Source organism: Aspergillus caelatus (genome assembly GCF_009193585.1).
Source record: "Aspergillus caelatus strain CBS 763.97 unplaced genomic scaffold BDV27scaffold_4, whole genome shotgun sequence".
Taxonomy (NCBI): domain Eukaryota; kingdom Fungi; phylum Ascomycota; class Eurotiomycetes; order Eurotiales; family Aspergillaceae; genus Aspergillus; species Aspergillus caelatus.
The window spans coordinates 325,408-341,481 of NW_022475267.1; the positions used below are offsets into that span (position 1 = coordinate 325,408).

The 16,074-nt window shown below is 47.3% G+C and overlaps 8 protein-coding genes across 8 annotated transcripts; 2 read left to right on the top strand and 6 right to left on the bottom strand.

Annotated features, from left to right (window-relative positions):
- Positions 1-127: 127 nt before the first annotated feature.
- On the bottom strand, positions 128-981 carry BDV27DRAFT_140564 (RTA1 domain-containing protein; the record flags this gene model as incomplete). The annotated part of the gene is made up of 2 exons (XM_032069681.1): positions 128-747; positions 810-981. The coding sequence occupies 2 exons, from the start codon at positions 979-981 to the stop codon at positions 128-130; spliced, it is 792 nt and encodes a 263-aa protein (XP_031933472.1).
- A 451-nt stretch (positions 982-1,432) lies between these two features.
- BDV27DRAFT_140565 (Tannase/feruloyl esterase) lies at positions 1,433-3,042 on the bottom strand (the record flags this gene model as incomplete). Its single annotated transcript, XM_032069682.1, has 2 exons — positions 1,433-1,765; positions 1,819-3,042. The coding sequence occupies 2 exons, from the start codon at positions 3,040-3,042 to the stop codon at positions 1,433-1,435; spliced, it is 1,557 nt and encodes a 518-aa protein (XP_031933473.1).
- Positions 3,043-3,515: 473 nt separating this feature from the next.
- BDV27DRAFT_170078 (Zn(II)2Cys6 transcription factor domain-containing protein) lies at positions 3,516-4,955 on the top strand. The gene is made up of 2 exons (XM_032075206.1): positions 3,516-3,613; positions 3,719-4,955. Exons 1-2 carry the CDS (start codon positions 3,527-3,529, stop codon positions 4,823-4,825), a joined length of 1,194 nt encoding a protein of 397 aa, XP_031933474.1. The 5' UTR covers positions 3,516-3,526; the 3' UTR covers positions 4,826-4,955.
- Positions 4,956-5,241: 286 nt separating this feature from the next.
- Positions 5,242-6,305, bottom strand: BDV27DRAFT_140567 (SMP-30/gluconolactonase/LRE family protein; the record flags this gene model as incomplete). The annotated part of the gene is made up of 3 exons (XM_032069683.1): positions 5,242-5,548; positions 5,620-5,972; positions 6,006-6,305. 3 exons carry the CDS (start codon positions 6,303-6,305, stop codon positions 5,242-5,244), a joined length of 960 nt encoding a protein of 319 aa, XP_031933475.1.
- Positions 6,306-7,560: 1,255 nt separating this feature from the next.
- Positions 7,561-8,512, top strand: BDV27DRAFT_152274 (uncharacterized protein; the record flags this gene model as incomplete). Its single annotated transcript, XM_032071531.1, has 3 exons — positions 7,561-7,654; positions 7,718-8,139; positions 8,204-8,512. The coding sequence occupies 3 exons, from the start codon at positions 7,561-7,563 to the stop codon at positions 8,510-8,512; spliced, it is 825 nt and encodes a 274-aa protein (XP_031933476.1).
- BDV27DRAFT_119700 (Zn(II)2Cys6 transcription factor) lies at positions 8,168-10,889 on the bottom strand. Its single transcript, XM_032064926.1, has 4 exons — positions 10,836-10,889; positions 10,604-10,788; positions 9,657-10,537; positions 8,168-9,601 (listed from the first exon to the last, which is right to left on the bottom strand). Exons 1-4 carry the CDS (start codon positions 10,871-10,873, stop codon positions 8,762-8,764), a joined length of 1,944 nt encoding a protein of 647 aa, XP_031933477.1. The 5' UTR covers positions 10,874-10,889; the 3' UTR covers positions 8,168-8,761.
- A 1,691-nt stretch (positions 10,890-12,580) lies between these two features.
- BDV27DRAFT_170087 (uncharacterized protein) lies at positions 12,581-13,374 on the bottom strand (the record flags this gene model as incomplete). The annotated part of the gene is made up of 2 exons (XM_032075207.1): positions 12,581-13,115; positions 13,172-13,374. 2 exons carry the CDS (start codon positions 13,372-13,374, stop codon positions 12,581-12,583), a joined length of 738 nt encoding a protein of 245 aa, XP_031933478.1.
- An 837-nt stretch (positions 13,375-14,211) lies between these two features.
- Positions 14,212-14,565, bottom strand: BDV27DRAFT_152277 (uncharacterized protein; the record flags this gene model as incomplete). Its single annotated transcript, XM_032071532.1, has 1 exon — positions 14,212-14,565. One exon carries the CDS (start codon positions 14,563-14,565, stop codon positions 14,212-14,214), a length of 354 nt encoding a protein of 117 aa, XP_031933479.1.
- Between the last annotated feature and the right edge of the window lie 1,509 nt (positions 14,566-16,074).

Consider the following 16,074-nt stretch of genomic DNA (forward strand, 5'->3'; position numbering starts at 1 on the left):
ACATAGACCTAACCCGTATAACGCAAGCTAAGTATAAAATTCAATCCATAGCAAAATACCCTAGGCTGTGTAAGCTCATCTTCCCCATCGTCCTACAGCATCAGTGGATATCTCACTTTGTTCTTCATCATTTCCCCTTCGCTTGAATACGACTGGGGTATCTTACATAGAATAGAGTCATGACAACCAGCATGGGAACGCTATCAAAAACATACATCGGCCATTCATGCTGCAGCAGGTACGCTGACTCTCCACTCCAGTACTCGATAACTCGGAAGATCGATCGAATCATGATAAGAGCACTAACCGTGAAAAGCATATGTAGACTCGACTCCCACTGTACGTTAGAATTGAAACATTCGGACGTCGGGGATTTCAATATGCGCCTATAAAACACTGCAGCAACCACACCAAACAAACCGAACGATATCAACTGGATGAATAGACCTAGCAACACGACTGCTTTGGCTGCTGCTCCGTGTCCTGTAACACTCAGGCCAGTCGATGATGCCTGCACGGCGAAGGATGCTATGTCTCCGAAGACAAAGGTCTTTGTAAGCCATTTCATAGGAATTATGCAGTGCTTTTCGCCGTGTAGAGCGCGTATAAGCCGACTTAGGGTCATGTAGATAGAGGCTGCGAATAGGGCTGGGGCGAGCAGTGCGCCGTTATTGGAAAGCGCATAGGAGAATAGGGATGCCGTGTTCTTATATGCGCCGCAGCGACCGCCATATCCGTAAATCTCGACTTTGGATGACAGTGGTTAGCTATGCTCATCAAGCCTGAGGATAGGGGACGCGAGCTTATACAGATTCCTCCCATGGCGAAGGGAATGCAGAACCAGGTTCGGGTTTTGATGAGGCGATAGGTGTGCATCATAGTCGCTACTGCGAAAAACAGTAGGAAAATAATTGCTGCTGCGAGAGATGGGACATAGAGCCATAAGTAGTAGCCCTGCTTGTAGGGCTTTAACTCGCCCATTCTGTGTGCCTCCGGACTACTTGGCCGATGAATATGGAGTGGTATGAGGGGAACAATAGATTTTGCTGAGGTCGGAATGATACAAATCACAGCACCAGTCCAGTAATGTCTTTATATGCCCGGCCCTGTTCTCTTTTAATACCCAGGCGGAGTACCATATACAGCTATCAAGAGGAGTGGGCCGGAAAAAGACGTAAGCGTTCTTAGAAACTGGCCCGTGCATACGGGAGGGACCCGAGGTCCACTTTATCCAGAGGTAGATAGGAAACAAATGCTGATCATGCTTCTGGCCTGTGCATACGGCTCCTCAGTGTGTCTACGGTATACTCTTAATTGATGCCCATACAGAGCTTTATGAAGTAGGTCAAGTTGCACAAGCTAGTCATACTCAAATTTACTACATTTGATGTCATTGTTTGTTTCCTGCCATCTTTGTCCCGAATACTCATGGTTAGCGTCCAGCTAAGCAATAGAAGCTGCTCTTCATCGTGGGATCGCCATGTCCATTGTAAACTGCCTGTTCTGGATAAGGGCAAATAATTCTCTCATAGTTGACTCCATCGCGGTCCGAAAATACTGCCGGCAAATTCTCCGGGACAACTCCCTCTTCCACCCAGGAAACCATCGCATCAAATATTGTGGAAGGGTAAAGCCCAGACATGCTCCAACAGTGACCCATGCCCGGGGCTTCGAATAGTCGAAAGAATTGTCGTACATCAGGGTCAATGGAAGCCACAGCCTGATAGTACTGCCTGGTGCTCTTGTAAGGAATAATAGGATCGGCCTATTGATGAGTTAATGAAGTGTTAAAAGGAGAGATTCTAAGAGCAGATTTACCAAGCCATGGTAGGTCAGTAGTTTCCCACCACGATCGCGGAATGCTGTCAGGTCCGGATCATGGGTGCCAATGATGGGTCCATACTGCTGAACTGAAGTCTCGAATACCTGAACGTATTGTGCGTGGGTCAAGTTTCGCAGGTTAAATCCGGGATGTCTTGCGATACCCACTTGAATCCATTCGGAAGATAGAATGTTCGGAGAACCTATGCACGTTTCATTGGAGTAGCAGTGTGTCGAAGCTATGGAAGATGGGCTTGTGAGATTGCTGTCTAACCCCACACCGTGCCAAAGGGATATGCCGTTTGTAGATATGGGCCCAAGCCATGCTGCCATTGCGATATCTGCAGCCGCCCGGGAAATATTGAGCCATCTGCCATCACAATTTAAGGTGGTCCCAATGAGACTGTAAGGATCGAAGTTGCACAAGTCGCCATTGGATATGATCCCATCTTCAACTCCATCCCTCCCGTCACACGAGGCGACGGCTGCGTTGGTGATGAAGTCGAGCTCACAGGAAAGGGGATAGGCATCTAGTTGGTTCATGATAAATTGTGGCCAAAACCCACCAACGAGAAACTCACTCCAGTTAATCGCGGGGGCTGAGGCGACGATGCCATCGTAAGCCTCGGGATATCTCTGCGCTAGCACCAACCCCTGACGTCCTCCCTGGGAGCATCCGCTCCAGTATGAGTACTTCGGGCTATTTCCATAGAAGCTTTTGATGATGCTTTTACCAATGATAGAGGTGTCACTCAACGATATTGCGGCAAAGTTATTCAGCGAAGAGTAGTCGATGTCTCCATGGGTTGTCAATAGCCAGTCAGATAGATTCTGGTCCGCACTATGGCCGCCATCCGTCGACACAGCGGCGTAGCCTTGTCCAATTGCCCCCTGCATTGCCATGAAATTTTCTGGATACAGTCCAGCCTGCCAGCCGCCTCCTCCAACGCCCATCATGCGTCCATTCCAAGTATCAATCGGCAGCCATACCTGTACGTTGGTCTGATCGGTCTGGTCTCTGTGCATGTATGCCAGTGAAACATTACAGAATGATAGATTATCAATCTGGACTGACTTGTGGTTCAAGTAGTAATACTCTCCGACATAGCTCGAAAGATTCGTCACCAAACTTGCTTGTAGAGAATGGAAACTTGCCCCAGGCACGTCTGGGATGTGGATTGAATGACTAGAGCACCGTGAACTAAGCGAAGAAAATGGCATAGTAACTCAGTGATATAAATGATTTTGTAAGTATAAAATGGTAAACAAAGCTTGGATACTACAGCCATTTGGGAAGGACATCTTCCGCTGATATTCATTTATATACCTCTTAAGAACTAGTACCCTTCGCTCATGTGACGTACGGCAGACATAGAAAGTGGGAATTTCGGCAAAGTCGCTTCCGTGGAGCGAAAAAGTGACTTCACTCTACCAGAATAAGATTATAATAGAATCAATCCTTTCATACCTCTGTTAGGGCTCGCTAACATCGCTGGGCACCTGGGATAGAGTTGGCATGGTGGAGCAATCCCGAATACGCGCGTATGCACGGACCAGTTTATCCCCTGGTTCAGGCCGTTCCGAATTAGGGTGGAAAATGTGCATTTGACATTTTCTGTTCTCCCCTTCATACTAGCAATATGAACACGGCAGACTGAAAGGCCCACAGAGTGACTATAGCTGGTCAGATTTCTGTGCGCTATCGATGGCTTCCACAAGGAGCCCTGTGCCGCGTAGGGCTCACACGAAGTCAAGGAATGGCTGTGTGCAATGCAAACGGCGCCATATCAAGGTAAGTTCGCCACCGTATTATTCAGCCTAGGCCCGTTTTTACGCTATGTTTAATATCATGAGATGTCGAGGAATAGTAATTTCCAAGTAGCTGACTCGCTCCAAGTGCGACGAAAAAAGGCCAAAGTGCACCAATTGCACATTCTCCCACCGGCAATGCGTTTTCAATTCAACAATTTACTTTAGCCATCAACGAAGCCCTTCAACTACACCACCGGCCCCTTCAAGTACCTCTTCACAGGCCTCAGCACTTCCAGATGTTGAGCCCCAGCTACCACAAGGGGAGCCATCACCGCCTGTGAATATGCTCCACGCAGAACTCTTCCACCACCTGTTCACGGAAACGTTGACTTCATTGGCGGATGCCAACGAAGACACTGATCACCTAATAGATATGATTACAGGCCACAGTATCTCGGCACCATATCTGGTTAACGAGCTATTGGGAATGGCAGCATTACATCTAAGCCTTGTACGGCCAGCGCAACAAGAATACTACCGCTTCCATGCAACTCAACTGCAGACACATGCAATATCCCAGTTCAATTCAGTCTCTGGCAGCTTAAACGCAGAAAATTGGATGGCAATATTCCTCTTCTCATCTGCGCTGGGGACACACATGCTCTGTGAAACTCTCCGGTACCGCGAGGACGACTGGGTCCCATTTCTAGATAGATTCGTCCAATACGCCCAGCTTCATCGAGGTGTGCGGGGGATTGCCGGGCAAACCTGGGATCTACTCAAGCAGACACCTCTGGGAGGGCTATCGCATGCTCATACTCAAGCGTTGGGATCGAAAACTAAAGTTCCGCTGAACCCTATGTACGCAGGGCTTCTCAAGTCTATCAAAGCAGCCAAGCTTGGAAGTCCACTTACTGACGTCTATCGACGGACTATCGAGTTTCTGCAAATAGTCACACACAGTGAGAGTGATACTATCCGGCATCCTCCACCTAGTAGTATTATTGCATGGCCGGTCCTCATCCCTGAGGAATATCTTGAGTGTCTAACACGTCGCCGACCGGAGGCCCTTGTTATTTTCGCGTACTATGCCACGAACTTGCATTTCTATCGTGGCTTATGGATCTTCGGGGATGCAGGGAAGTTCTTGGTTGAAAGGATTATAGAACATCTGGGACCGGACTGGGAAAGCTGGTTGGGTTGGCCGATTGAAGTTGTCAACACGTATGAGCATCCTGCTAATACAATTTGACTCTATAGCGAATGGCAATCTGCTGTGGAGTTATGTTCTCATTATAGTTATAAGTATATAGCGCTAAGGATGTATGGGCTGTGGCTTCTGCGTATACATCAAAATTCAATGGACCTAAACTTATTTGTCCATTATCTTAAGACTGCAAATTTCCTAAGCCACTCCTAATGGGGACCTAGCACCATATCCAACACTCGAATATCATTCTAATTGTCGATTTATTGATGATTTTTTCTGGATTGGTCAATAGGAAACTTTTTTGACTGCATGGTGGCCTTAGTGTCTAAACCGAGGCGTGCCCCGAGACGAGGCCATATCAGATCATGCCTCCAACTAGCCCTAGAAGTACTAGTAGGAAGGGTTTCCCAAATAAATGCAACAATAGCCATTCATAAATTGTCTATATATGTAATACATTATATCCCTAACAATGTGCCCTTAACATCACCTCCCAGCTGGGCCCTCCACAGCCGATGCGCATTCAATGCGAATATTTCACCATTCCTCCCGAAGCAGAAATTCGCGACTTCGCCGTCGATCAGAATGCGTCCCAGCAGAGCACCACCAGGAGACCAGGCACTGATCCCATCACCGCAGCCGCTATAAACGTTGCCGTCTAGATCACATTTAATTCCATTGGGAATACCTTTATCGGCCATTGCGAAGAGTCTCCGGTTTGTAAGGAAGGGTTCGCCATGATAGGTCGATAGGTCGAATGCGTATCTGAATGTCGGATTAAAGTTAGCATATCGTTCCAAAGCCAGGGACATGTGGCTCGAATAGAAAGGTCATACATTGATGAAACCCTTTGGTTATCTGTATTCCCATCACCATGCAACCAGTGCGTATCAGTTACATAAACGGTCTTCTCATCAGGAGAAAAGTAAATCCCGTTCGGTTTTCCGAATCCATCAGCCATTGCACGAATACTACCATTCACTGGATTCCATCTGTAAACTTGACTCGGTAAAGAAGGCTTCGGCCGATACCCCTGTTCGAAACCATACGTCGGGTCTGTAAACCAGATCGATCCGTCTGAGTGGACAATCACATCGTTCACAGAGCTAAATTGACGGCCATAGAAGTCTTCCTGCAGAAGTTTAGTGGTGTACGGTGGTGTTGTGGACATGAGATATAATCCACTGGGCTGGGTCTTGGACCCTTGACCGCATATTAAGACCCCGTCGTCGCCGTAGTTGACTCCGCCGTTTGCCAGGGGAATCTTGGTTGGAATCTCTTCACATTTCACCGGGGTTTCATTAAGATGGACGCGGGTGATCCGCACGGATTGTTCGCTTTGAGCGTCCCTGATGCGGCTACTGGTTATGAAGAGGTGGTTTGTGGAAGCAATGAAAAAGCCTGCTTCGTGGGCAAATGGGTATGATTCGTTTTCTGCTAGTAATTGCAGCGTAGGAAATGGACCAAGAATAGAGAGAAAGCGCTCGTCGTGAACTTGGAATGTGCTTGAGAGCTTGGTCATGATGTACGGTGTCTTTGCTGGCGCTATGATACCAGGCGTAGTTTGAGTCAGATTGAAACGTGGGTCGATAAGACTGAGTTGATGGCCAATGTGGTTTATGTGGTAATTAGTAGACCCCGAGTTATTTGAGCATAGCCACTGTAACGGCCTAAATCCTCTGGATTGCACAAAGGCCAAATCAGTCAGTTGAAAAGTTTATATGCAAAATCGTGATTAGAAGAATGGCCAAAGTCTATGACAATATGACGCTCAATGGATGTGAGAAAGAGAAGAAGTCTGCCCTACAGAATCGAGGCCGAGTATTGTTCTAAACTTAAGCCTACATAAGTCTGAAGGTGAATATTGGGTGATTCTATTCCTAAATCCAGATACAGTATTTGGAGCCACTAGTTCCCCTTCGAGGAAAGATCCTATAGCCAGCCCCGCCATTAGTGGGTCGAACCCTCCCCGCATCGATACAGCGAAGCCGTTGACAACCCATGCAATCATCAGTCTGCCTCGGATTATTCTCAAGTGCTACTGTTCAACTAAGAACCACTCTAGCTTCACTTACCATCAGAGGAATGGACTGCTATCTGGGTTCTAGTGTTTCCTAGAGATGGTGGACGTAGAATCGCTCATAGATAAAACTACCCCTTCTGTAGGCGTAGAGTATTAATCTAAATACTGTCCTACAACGTAGTCACTTAATGCAGTCTTGATGCTTAACCTCCCCATAACTTTGTTCAAATCCGGTGAACGGCTGGCCGGCCTGTGTGGGAGCCTATATTTGCATTGATCCAGGCATTTCTGAGGAAAAGCTCAACGCTGTAAAATGAGTCCTGACTCCTGAGAGACCACAGGTTGCAAGCACAACAGAAAGTAAAGGTTCACTGATATATAACGAAGAAAGTAAATGGTAGACCGTCTACCCCGCATCTACAGATAAGATCAGCCTTTCCATTAATTCATTCTTACAAAGCTTCATGAAAAGAATGCCTCGTTTCGGTGCGCGTTCTTGGCAGACCCACACAAGTGCCTCGTCTCGGGGACCGGGGGGGGGGAGCCCTAGAACATCATCGTATTCTTTATGCGGAGAATCAACGCGGGGTTTAGATCCTTGTGGGGCATAGAGTGACATATGATTGTTTGCATGCATATTCAGATGACTTTGGTTAAGATGTTGGCAAGCTTATTATAAGTACCCGGGATAGGACTGCAACCGGGTCAGTCCGTTTTGTAACGCTCCATCTCTTTGCCATCAAGATTTACTGTCATGTCTGCCTCAACTGTTACTGAAGCTGCCAGCACCTCTCAGGCCTCCGCCGCACCCCAGACACAGGTAACCCTAGGATCAAAAGTGATCGCAAGTAAGAATATCGTATAGAACTTTCTTCTTGATCCGTCCCATTGACAGATTACTATTTGTGCAGTTACCGGCGCAAACCGGGGCATCGGTCTAGGAATTGCAGAATGTTGTCTGTCCAACGGTGCAGAAAGAGTCTACTCCATTGATATCGGCAAGGTGGGTGAAGAGTTTGCAGCACTCTCGGAGCGTTATCCGGGAAGACTTCACGCATTGAATGCAAACGTCACGGAAGAGGAGACAATCACCGCAGCTGTCGAGAAGATTATTGCAGAGGAAGGCGCATTACACGGTATGGTAGTAAATGCGGGCCGTACGCATCATAAGGCTGCCTTGGATTTCACCAAGGAAGAAATTGAGAACTTGTTCAATGTCAACCTGTTCGGGGCATTTTACACAGCGCGGGCGGCTGCACGTGCCTTTATCAAATTGGGCATTAAGGGTTCCATTGTCTTTACAGCTTCGATGGCTTCATACCGCCCTAATAAGGTAAGTAATACATTGCATAAAGACTATCCCCTGTTATGCTATCAAGAGCTAATGTACAAAATAGAGAGTACCCTCCACCCCATACGGTGCCTCAAAAGCGGGTATTCGCAACATGACCCATACGCTAGCCATGGAATGGGCTCAATACGGTATTCGCGTGAACAGTGTTTCTCCAGGCCTAGTAAAGACCGCTATGACATATTGGGTACCTCAGCAACCGGACTGGGAGCAGCAGCTGAAGTACTATGGCGGATTCCCTAGACTCGCGGAGGTACAGGAGCTCGGCGGTGCATATGTTTACCTCCTAAGTGATGCGGCTAGTTATACGACCTCCATTGACATCCCTGTTAATGGTGTTATTGGCAGTGAGTGACCTTGTTTCCAATTCATCTTTCGTATAATTCGTTTTACTGATCATAGCAGTTTGTTAATCTGTTCTCATGTTTGAGTACCTTCGCTGGATGAGCTGTGTATTCGTGTATATAAGAGTTTAGCCAGAAAGAGCTCCCTCCCAGCACAGAGGTGAATCGCTTGAATTAATATATTAGCATGTTTTCCCGATTGGAACAGTATGCACTGCCTTACATACACTTCAGCTCTAATGGCATCAACAGTCCATTTATCAGGCAGCTAGAACTTGTATGTTCCGCCGGTGAAGAATCTGCAACCACCCCTCAGATGGATGAGTGTCCATTTCATACCATATTTCCTGCACAATACTATACTGTCTTCGGATACTCCCAATGCCATACTTTTGTACATCCAGCCACCATGTTTCCCAAGGCTCTCGATCTAAGGCGCAGCATGATGCTATAAAGGCTGGCCAACTGATTGGAGCCATCTGGTTGGCGACATGCCTCGATTTGATTTCTTCAACAGCGAGCATATGAGATGCAACTGTGGCCACCTCTTGTACTAAGTCTTGAGCATTGACTCCTTGGATACGATTTAGGTAGAATATCAGAGCGGCCCCATGCCATGCGTGGGAATGATGTTTGAAGATATCAAACTCATCTATGCCCCTGTCATTGAAAGAGGGAACCTTATCGGAGGTCAAGGTCCAGGAAAGCAGTCGATCGCCAAGATCTTCACAAGCCTCGAGGAAATCATCCGGAATGGGCCCTTGGGCCTGGCGATAGAATTCCAGGCATTCATAGAGATCGGTAATATCCTGGATAGCGGCTGCAATATCAGCTGTGATCCCGTATGTGAACTCATAGCAATAGGAGCGACTATCTCTTGTAGTCAGACTATCATGTTCCATGTGCCGCAACTCTCTGCTTGCACCCCAAGGCGATGGAGTACAACGAGAGGTAGTGCGGGCAAGAAGATTCAAGAATGCACTTTGAGTATTCAGCTGACGAGTGTCTCCGCTTATTAATTGCCATTTGCGGCGAGGGCCTTGAAAATTAGCTATCCCTTGAAGGTGGACACGAAAGTCGACGATGCTTCCTTCTATCACCTGACCGAATGTTATTTGGGCTTAAAATTCTTTAGGTAGATAGTAGGTAACGTACTCCAATCGTGATCATAGAAAGAAGCGCGACCAAAAGAGTCTTATAGTCAAATAGTGGTACCTCGTTCCTCAAAACCATTCGCAGGGACTCCAGTGCAAGTTGCCGGTGGGTGATACCCAGATGATGATATTCAGTGTTAGAGTCATAGCACTGATGTAGATGGAAGGCGGAAGTGGACATAAGTGAATGGAATATGCACAGTCCAATATTCGGGGCTGCATTAAAAAGCCCGGACTCGAAGTACAGCGATCCTTCAAGTGCTGCCGGGGCATACAACGAGCGGTAGGGATTTCCTGGGTGTGAGACTGGCAGAAGTATATCAGCAACATTTGTAACATAATGGTGGAAGAGCTTGTTGGTTTTCCAGTTGCTCGACAGACACATTTGCGGTTGCTGTAACAACGAAAGTTCAGAATTTGCTAGAATATCTGTACTCCAGGGAGCCACATCGTTGACATATTCTGGTGAGGCAGTCTGCAATCCTTGATTATCATGAGCAAAGTAAGATTGGGGCTCTGACCCGGTATGCTCATCATCTTGAGTAGGCGCGGTCCTTGAGGGTAGTGACAATGTATCAAGCGGGGTAGCGCTAGAATTCGAAGGCAACGGTGGGATCCGATAGTTCGGCCCATTGTAATTTGATTCGCAATCTTGAGTCCCTTCTGGGGAGCCCGCCACGGTTGCTGCACCATTTGAGTGCCGCGATAGTGCCTGCTCGGGTGGTGAAACGGGAGATTTCCGGTGATTGCTACGGTTTCGGTCTACAGGGAATACTGAAAAAGGGCCATGTGTTGTCGACACCCCTCGGTCTGAGTCCTCATTTACTCTAGTGAGAAACTCATCGATTTCGTCTGCCTTGAATTGAAGGATACTAGTCCAGCCTTAAACAAAATCTGAGCGTTTGATGCATAAACCAGAAGAGGGAGTGATTGAAGTTGCTAACTCACCTGCACCAATGCGCCTCCTTCCGATCCGTGCAGAAAGATCCCTGTGGGGCCGACGACCTGCGTCCGAGGAAATCCATTGCAGTTGGATATCATATCCACCACAGGTTAGTCCGAGTCGTAGGCAGCTTGCGCAGCCCAGTGGGTTCTCGTCACATTTGACCTTTCGGGCCTTGCAGGTCCAACACCTGATCAATGTCAATAGATGCCATACGGCGCACGCTATCCTACTGACCCTGAAAATGTGGTATGTCTGTGCTTTCTTTCGCCCATGATACTTCTAGTTTCTGCATGGCTAATACGAAGTGATTCACGTCCAAAACGCCGGAACGTGGGGGATCCTTCTCCGAGATCAGGTGATGCCCGTCGCCAAATCGGGAAATGGTGGGGTTTCTTATCACGCCCGTGATATAGCCCTAGCAATCCTTAATAGAAGGGTTCTTAGCCCCTATAGATGAAGCTATATGCAGCTTTTCAACATGATCTTCTCACTTCCATGTAAGGGTTAGTGGAGATGGAAACATTTTGCTCTGTTAGCAGTTTTTTGGTTCACTATCGACATGGGAAATTGAAAGAGCTCTATGTATATGCCAAGCCTCAAACGGCTTTCGTTTTTCTACAGTTCCCCAAGTTAATAACGTAGAATTTTAGCTTCATATCCAAAATGCTGTGGTCGGGGCTGTTGTGGAGATGGTTCCTCTTCATGTTATGCCGGTGCGGTCTACTTCACCGGCGGCAGCTCAGAGATTCATGAAATGATGATTTGCATGAGGACAAGGGGGCTGCAATGGAAGGGCGAATCATATGCGATACTGAGTGGACCAGCCGACAAGGCGAAAATCTTGTTGCAGACGAAAAGACAATCCTTTCCAAGAACCGGGGAGCTCTTGGATATGTAAGCATTTAGATGATGTTTGTTGCTCTATAGCTATTATTCTTAGTATTTCTTCGCTCCTTCTTTCCTTTCTCGTGTTTCATCTAAACACATCTACCGACTCTGGCTGAAGCCGTCAAAATTAAAAGGACGGAGTGAGGGGTGATGTGCCCAGCTTTTTTTCTTTCAGTGTCAGCCGTAGCCTGTACCTTGGCGTTCTCGGTGGTGTAACGATGGTTTGCTGTGACTTTATGTCATTACAGGGCAAGACGTAATGAAGTATGGTGTCTCTGCTGCAAAATTAAGCTAGTCTAGCATTCGGCTATTTGCAGAGGGCAGGAGAGTCGAGGAAAGTTGTCTCCTTTTTTTTTTTTACCACTGAGAGATACCTTGGCTGTGGAAGCTTACTCACTCGGCGCGAGGAATGCGCTGCTCAGTGGATTCACCCTGGCAATAAGTATACCGGCCAGCATAATTACCGGGGAGCATATCCTTCGAGTCCTCATAACTATCCAGGGATAGTAAATTCTGTGCGTAAGCGATGTAGCTGAAATGGCTAGATCTCTTCGTCTTGGGTACGCTTCGGTGGTCTATAAACTACAGGGGCACTTGAACTTGCTATTTCAACAATATATACATAGTAAGGTGGATGGACATTTTGAGGGGTTGATGATGGGGGTCCCTTGAACCCGATAAGAAATGGTAGAACCTAAATAGAGTGAGTTATCATCAACACTGGAAGCAATATGGCGCCAAACGCTGACAGCAAAACTAGAGGCTAAGTAAAGTGGTAGGGTTCCAAGCACCTGCAGCCCGGGGAGTCGACTAATAAATGACAGTCCTACGAAGGAGCCACACCACCCAGTGTAATCACTAAGAAACATGAGGCGGTCCCGACAGACACATGAGCCTGGGAATTTTTCCTGTAAAAAAAGACTCCTGTTCATTAGGCGATACGAAATTTAGAATGTCAAAAAGGGAGACCGCTGGAGGCTACATTTCTCGACTACACAGCGTAGTTTGTCCCTCCTAGGACGATAAACAATCTGCTCTTGCTTTCTTACATGCAGGACTGCAAATTTGAAACATACTTCTTCCCCAACCCTTTAAGATCTGCGATCCTTCGTCCATGTCCAAATGTTCATTCCGATCTTAGTCCCCGACAGAACGGGCATGCCAGCATGAAGAGTCTCTGGATGCACAGTCCCATCCGGCCGAATATTCTCCCAGAAGACGGCATTGCCGGCAATAGGTTTGAAAGTCACACCTGGCAGGTCCGAGTCGCAGTCAATGAACTGGCACCACCTCTCATCGTCCGGTCTCGGCAAGTAGGGGAAATGCGTTCCGCCGCCAGTGCAGTTCGCCTGTAAGAACACATTCAATGTGGTCTTCCGGTCCTTTTTGTGGGTTTCGCCGAAAGCATCGTAATGGTGTCTGAAGAAACCGTTTTCTTCATATCGCTGCACAGAAATAGCTTCGATGGTCATACCAGGCTCCCATTGCTGGCTGTTGCGTGCCCGTTGCTCCAGGCACCGAACCACATCATCTCGGTCCGGGAGGGCTGTAAGGGATTTTCTGGAGCTCTGATCCACTTGTGTTTGGCCAGAGCCGTAGACGAAGGCAGGGGTAAAGTTAGGTCCGCTAGATAAGTAAGACATAAGAAGAAGGTCCATTGAATGGCTATTGGGCGGACAAACCTTCGCTGAATCAGATGACGAGCCTCCGCGTCGTTGACAAAAGAAGCCACGTACACAACTGGAGGATTCTGGCTGAACAGGTAGGACTGATAGGGCTGAATAGGGCATTGCAATGAGACATCTGGCTCAACAAAGACCATGGAGGCAGTGGGATCCTCAGGGACGGCGGTGTCGAACGTTGAATCAAAGCCAAATGAAGACATTGACCCAAGTCCATCATTCTGGGCGAGCGACTGCTGGCCCAGAGCAATAAGAAGACAAATGAGAAAATGAAACATCCTGCGAGATTGACTCAAGTATACTGGTGTTTTGAAAGAGAGCGAATAAATCACTGGCGTCGGGGACAAGTACCCTTCGAAGAGAAAGAAAACTTCAACAAGCGTAGGGACATTTTGAGAGATTTTTCTATTCCAAATCGAGCTGTGGAATTGAGCCCAAGACATTTTGGTCAGCTCATAGAGTCTCACTGTGGCCCGCCGATCTTGTCGATCCGTGATATCCTTTATGATACGTTCGGTTTGCGGAGCTAAACGGATCCACCAGCTTCGCCCCGACCCGAGCCTAACCCTAGAGCACACCTCGTCGAAATTTGCCGCTTTTAAGGGAAAGTTAATTCATACTTCAAGAACCAAGACGGAGGTACTTCCAAGTTGTCCTTTTTTTAAGGTGATAGATTCATTTGACTACCGAAAACCCAAACGAGACAAACAAATTAACAATTAACAAATCCAAGCTTAAAGTTTTCTCGCTTTTCCCAATTTCGGCCGTTGGGACGACCCGAGGAAGTAGAGCGATACGAGGGCTACAGTCGAACAGATTTACTAGAGCGTGGAATTCTCAAAAGGACTTTCATATAACACAACGCAGCAGTAGCAGATTGACATTAACAATGGTTTAATTTACATGGAAATGTGCTGCTAAGCCAATTGTGGGACTTGAAACCCCCTCACCTCGAGAACACCCTTAGAGGTATTGCTCTTGGGAAACGTTGGAAAGCCCCGACGGAGTAAAATACCAGCCCTTCAGGGCATAAAAGTGCTTTAACAATTCAAGGTAACTTGAGGGTAGGTGCAGACGTTGGGGGCACATCCGTAGGGATTGCCATCCTCACGAAAAACAGGCACGGTCCCGGGACGTTTGCTAGCGCAAGCTGCCTTCGCGTCACTGACCTTAGCCGGGTCGAGAGCGGGAGTTGAAGGGCAAGCTGGGGGCGCAGGACAAGCTGGAGGCGCAGGACAAGTTGGACAAGTTGGGCATGAGGTTTGGCCGGACCCGGACCCGGACCCGGAACCCGACGGGGGTTTAGGGATTGGGATGTTGATTGGCATCCATGGCATTTGAGCTTGGGCAATGCCAACGAGGCAAAGACAAGCAAGAGTCTTCAGGCTGACCATGTTGTCTCAAAGGTAGTCTAAGAGATCAATTAATTAGTTCGGGAGCAACAGTGAAGACTGGCAAGGGTCTTACTTCAGACAGAGGGAAAAGATATTCGTGAACGGTGGAAGGTTGATGGAAACTGGATCGCAAGCTGGGATTCATCAGTTGGATATAGGGACAAGTGCGAATATATATACTTGATGGGGGTTGCTTGGTTCTCAGCGCGATACACTAGTTCACTAAAATTTGCTGAAGCTGAACTATCTCAATCCCTTGCACCGATTTCCAGTCTGTCGAGAATGCAAAATAACGCATCTATCATACAATAAACTTCAATAGATAAGCATCCTCAGCCAGCCACTGCAGGCTCCTACAGGGAAGAATACTGCGTAATATAATTGAATCAGCTCTTACCGTGGCGGAGTACGAAAAGACCGTGCCGATCCCTGTGGGTATGTTCGGATATCATTTCCTTCTACAAATTTTGCCAGCTGTACACAGAATACAATAGGATCTGAGACCCGCAGTGATGCTTTTGCCACAGTGGTTCTGACGGTTCCACACGCGATCTTAAGACAGAGATATTGACTTGAGAACTTCCTCGTTATCCATATCAATATTTTACCAGCCCAGTTAATTCAGGTAACTCGTGTTCTCGGAAACGAATAAATGGACCCTTTTGGAAAGTCAACTCCAAGTTGTGAATTCCTCTAATGCTAGGCAACACCTAGCCCTGAGTCCCGTTATTAATTTCCCTGCATGACGGCGATTGTATAAACAAAGGCAATCGTGAGACCGTCCAGATTGTGTGACGCAAGGTTAGATGTATCATATCTGCATATGCAAGGTCCACTGCACTCGTGAAGGTCTAAGACATATCGCAGTGCTTTTGGTAGCATTCTTCGGTGAAGATTTAAATTGATCGGCACTATTAGGTCCAATCAAATGGTGATATTCCGTTCCATACTCATACTCGACTTTTGATTTTGCTAAAGGTTTGTTCATCTGGGTTACAGGCCTTTCTTTGGCACCACGGAGATCACTGTGACAAATTATTCCTACGGACCCAAGGGCCTTACCGTAAAAGGCTGCATTTTGACACACAGCACAAGAGATCTTCATGGTGATCCACTCGAGATATCACGGGACCCATTGACCCACTCCGCTATTGCATACCGTTCATGTATCAAGAATTTCAACCCTAGTAAAATTAAGGAAACAGGGGCGAATTTGAGAGACATGCCAGAAAGGGAACAGTACAATGTTGACAATTATTTGTTGGGGGCTAACGGTATAAAATCGCATCGGATCCAGCGACACCAGGTTAACAGAATATCCTAGAAATAAAGTTCTGTTTTGTTTTCGATAGCAAACATGGTACCCAAAGATGCTAGCTTCTTGTCCTTTCTTGCCTTTCTGTTAGTCACTCAGGGAGTGTTTTCTCAGAACCAGCCTGTTTTTCCCCAGCCCGGCACAGGTCTTCAGGCGGGCTCTAGCCAGCAGCCTGTCTTTCCTCAGCCGGGTGG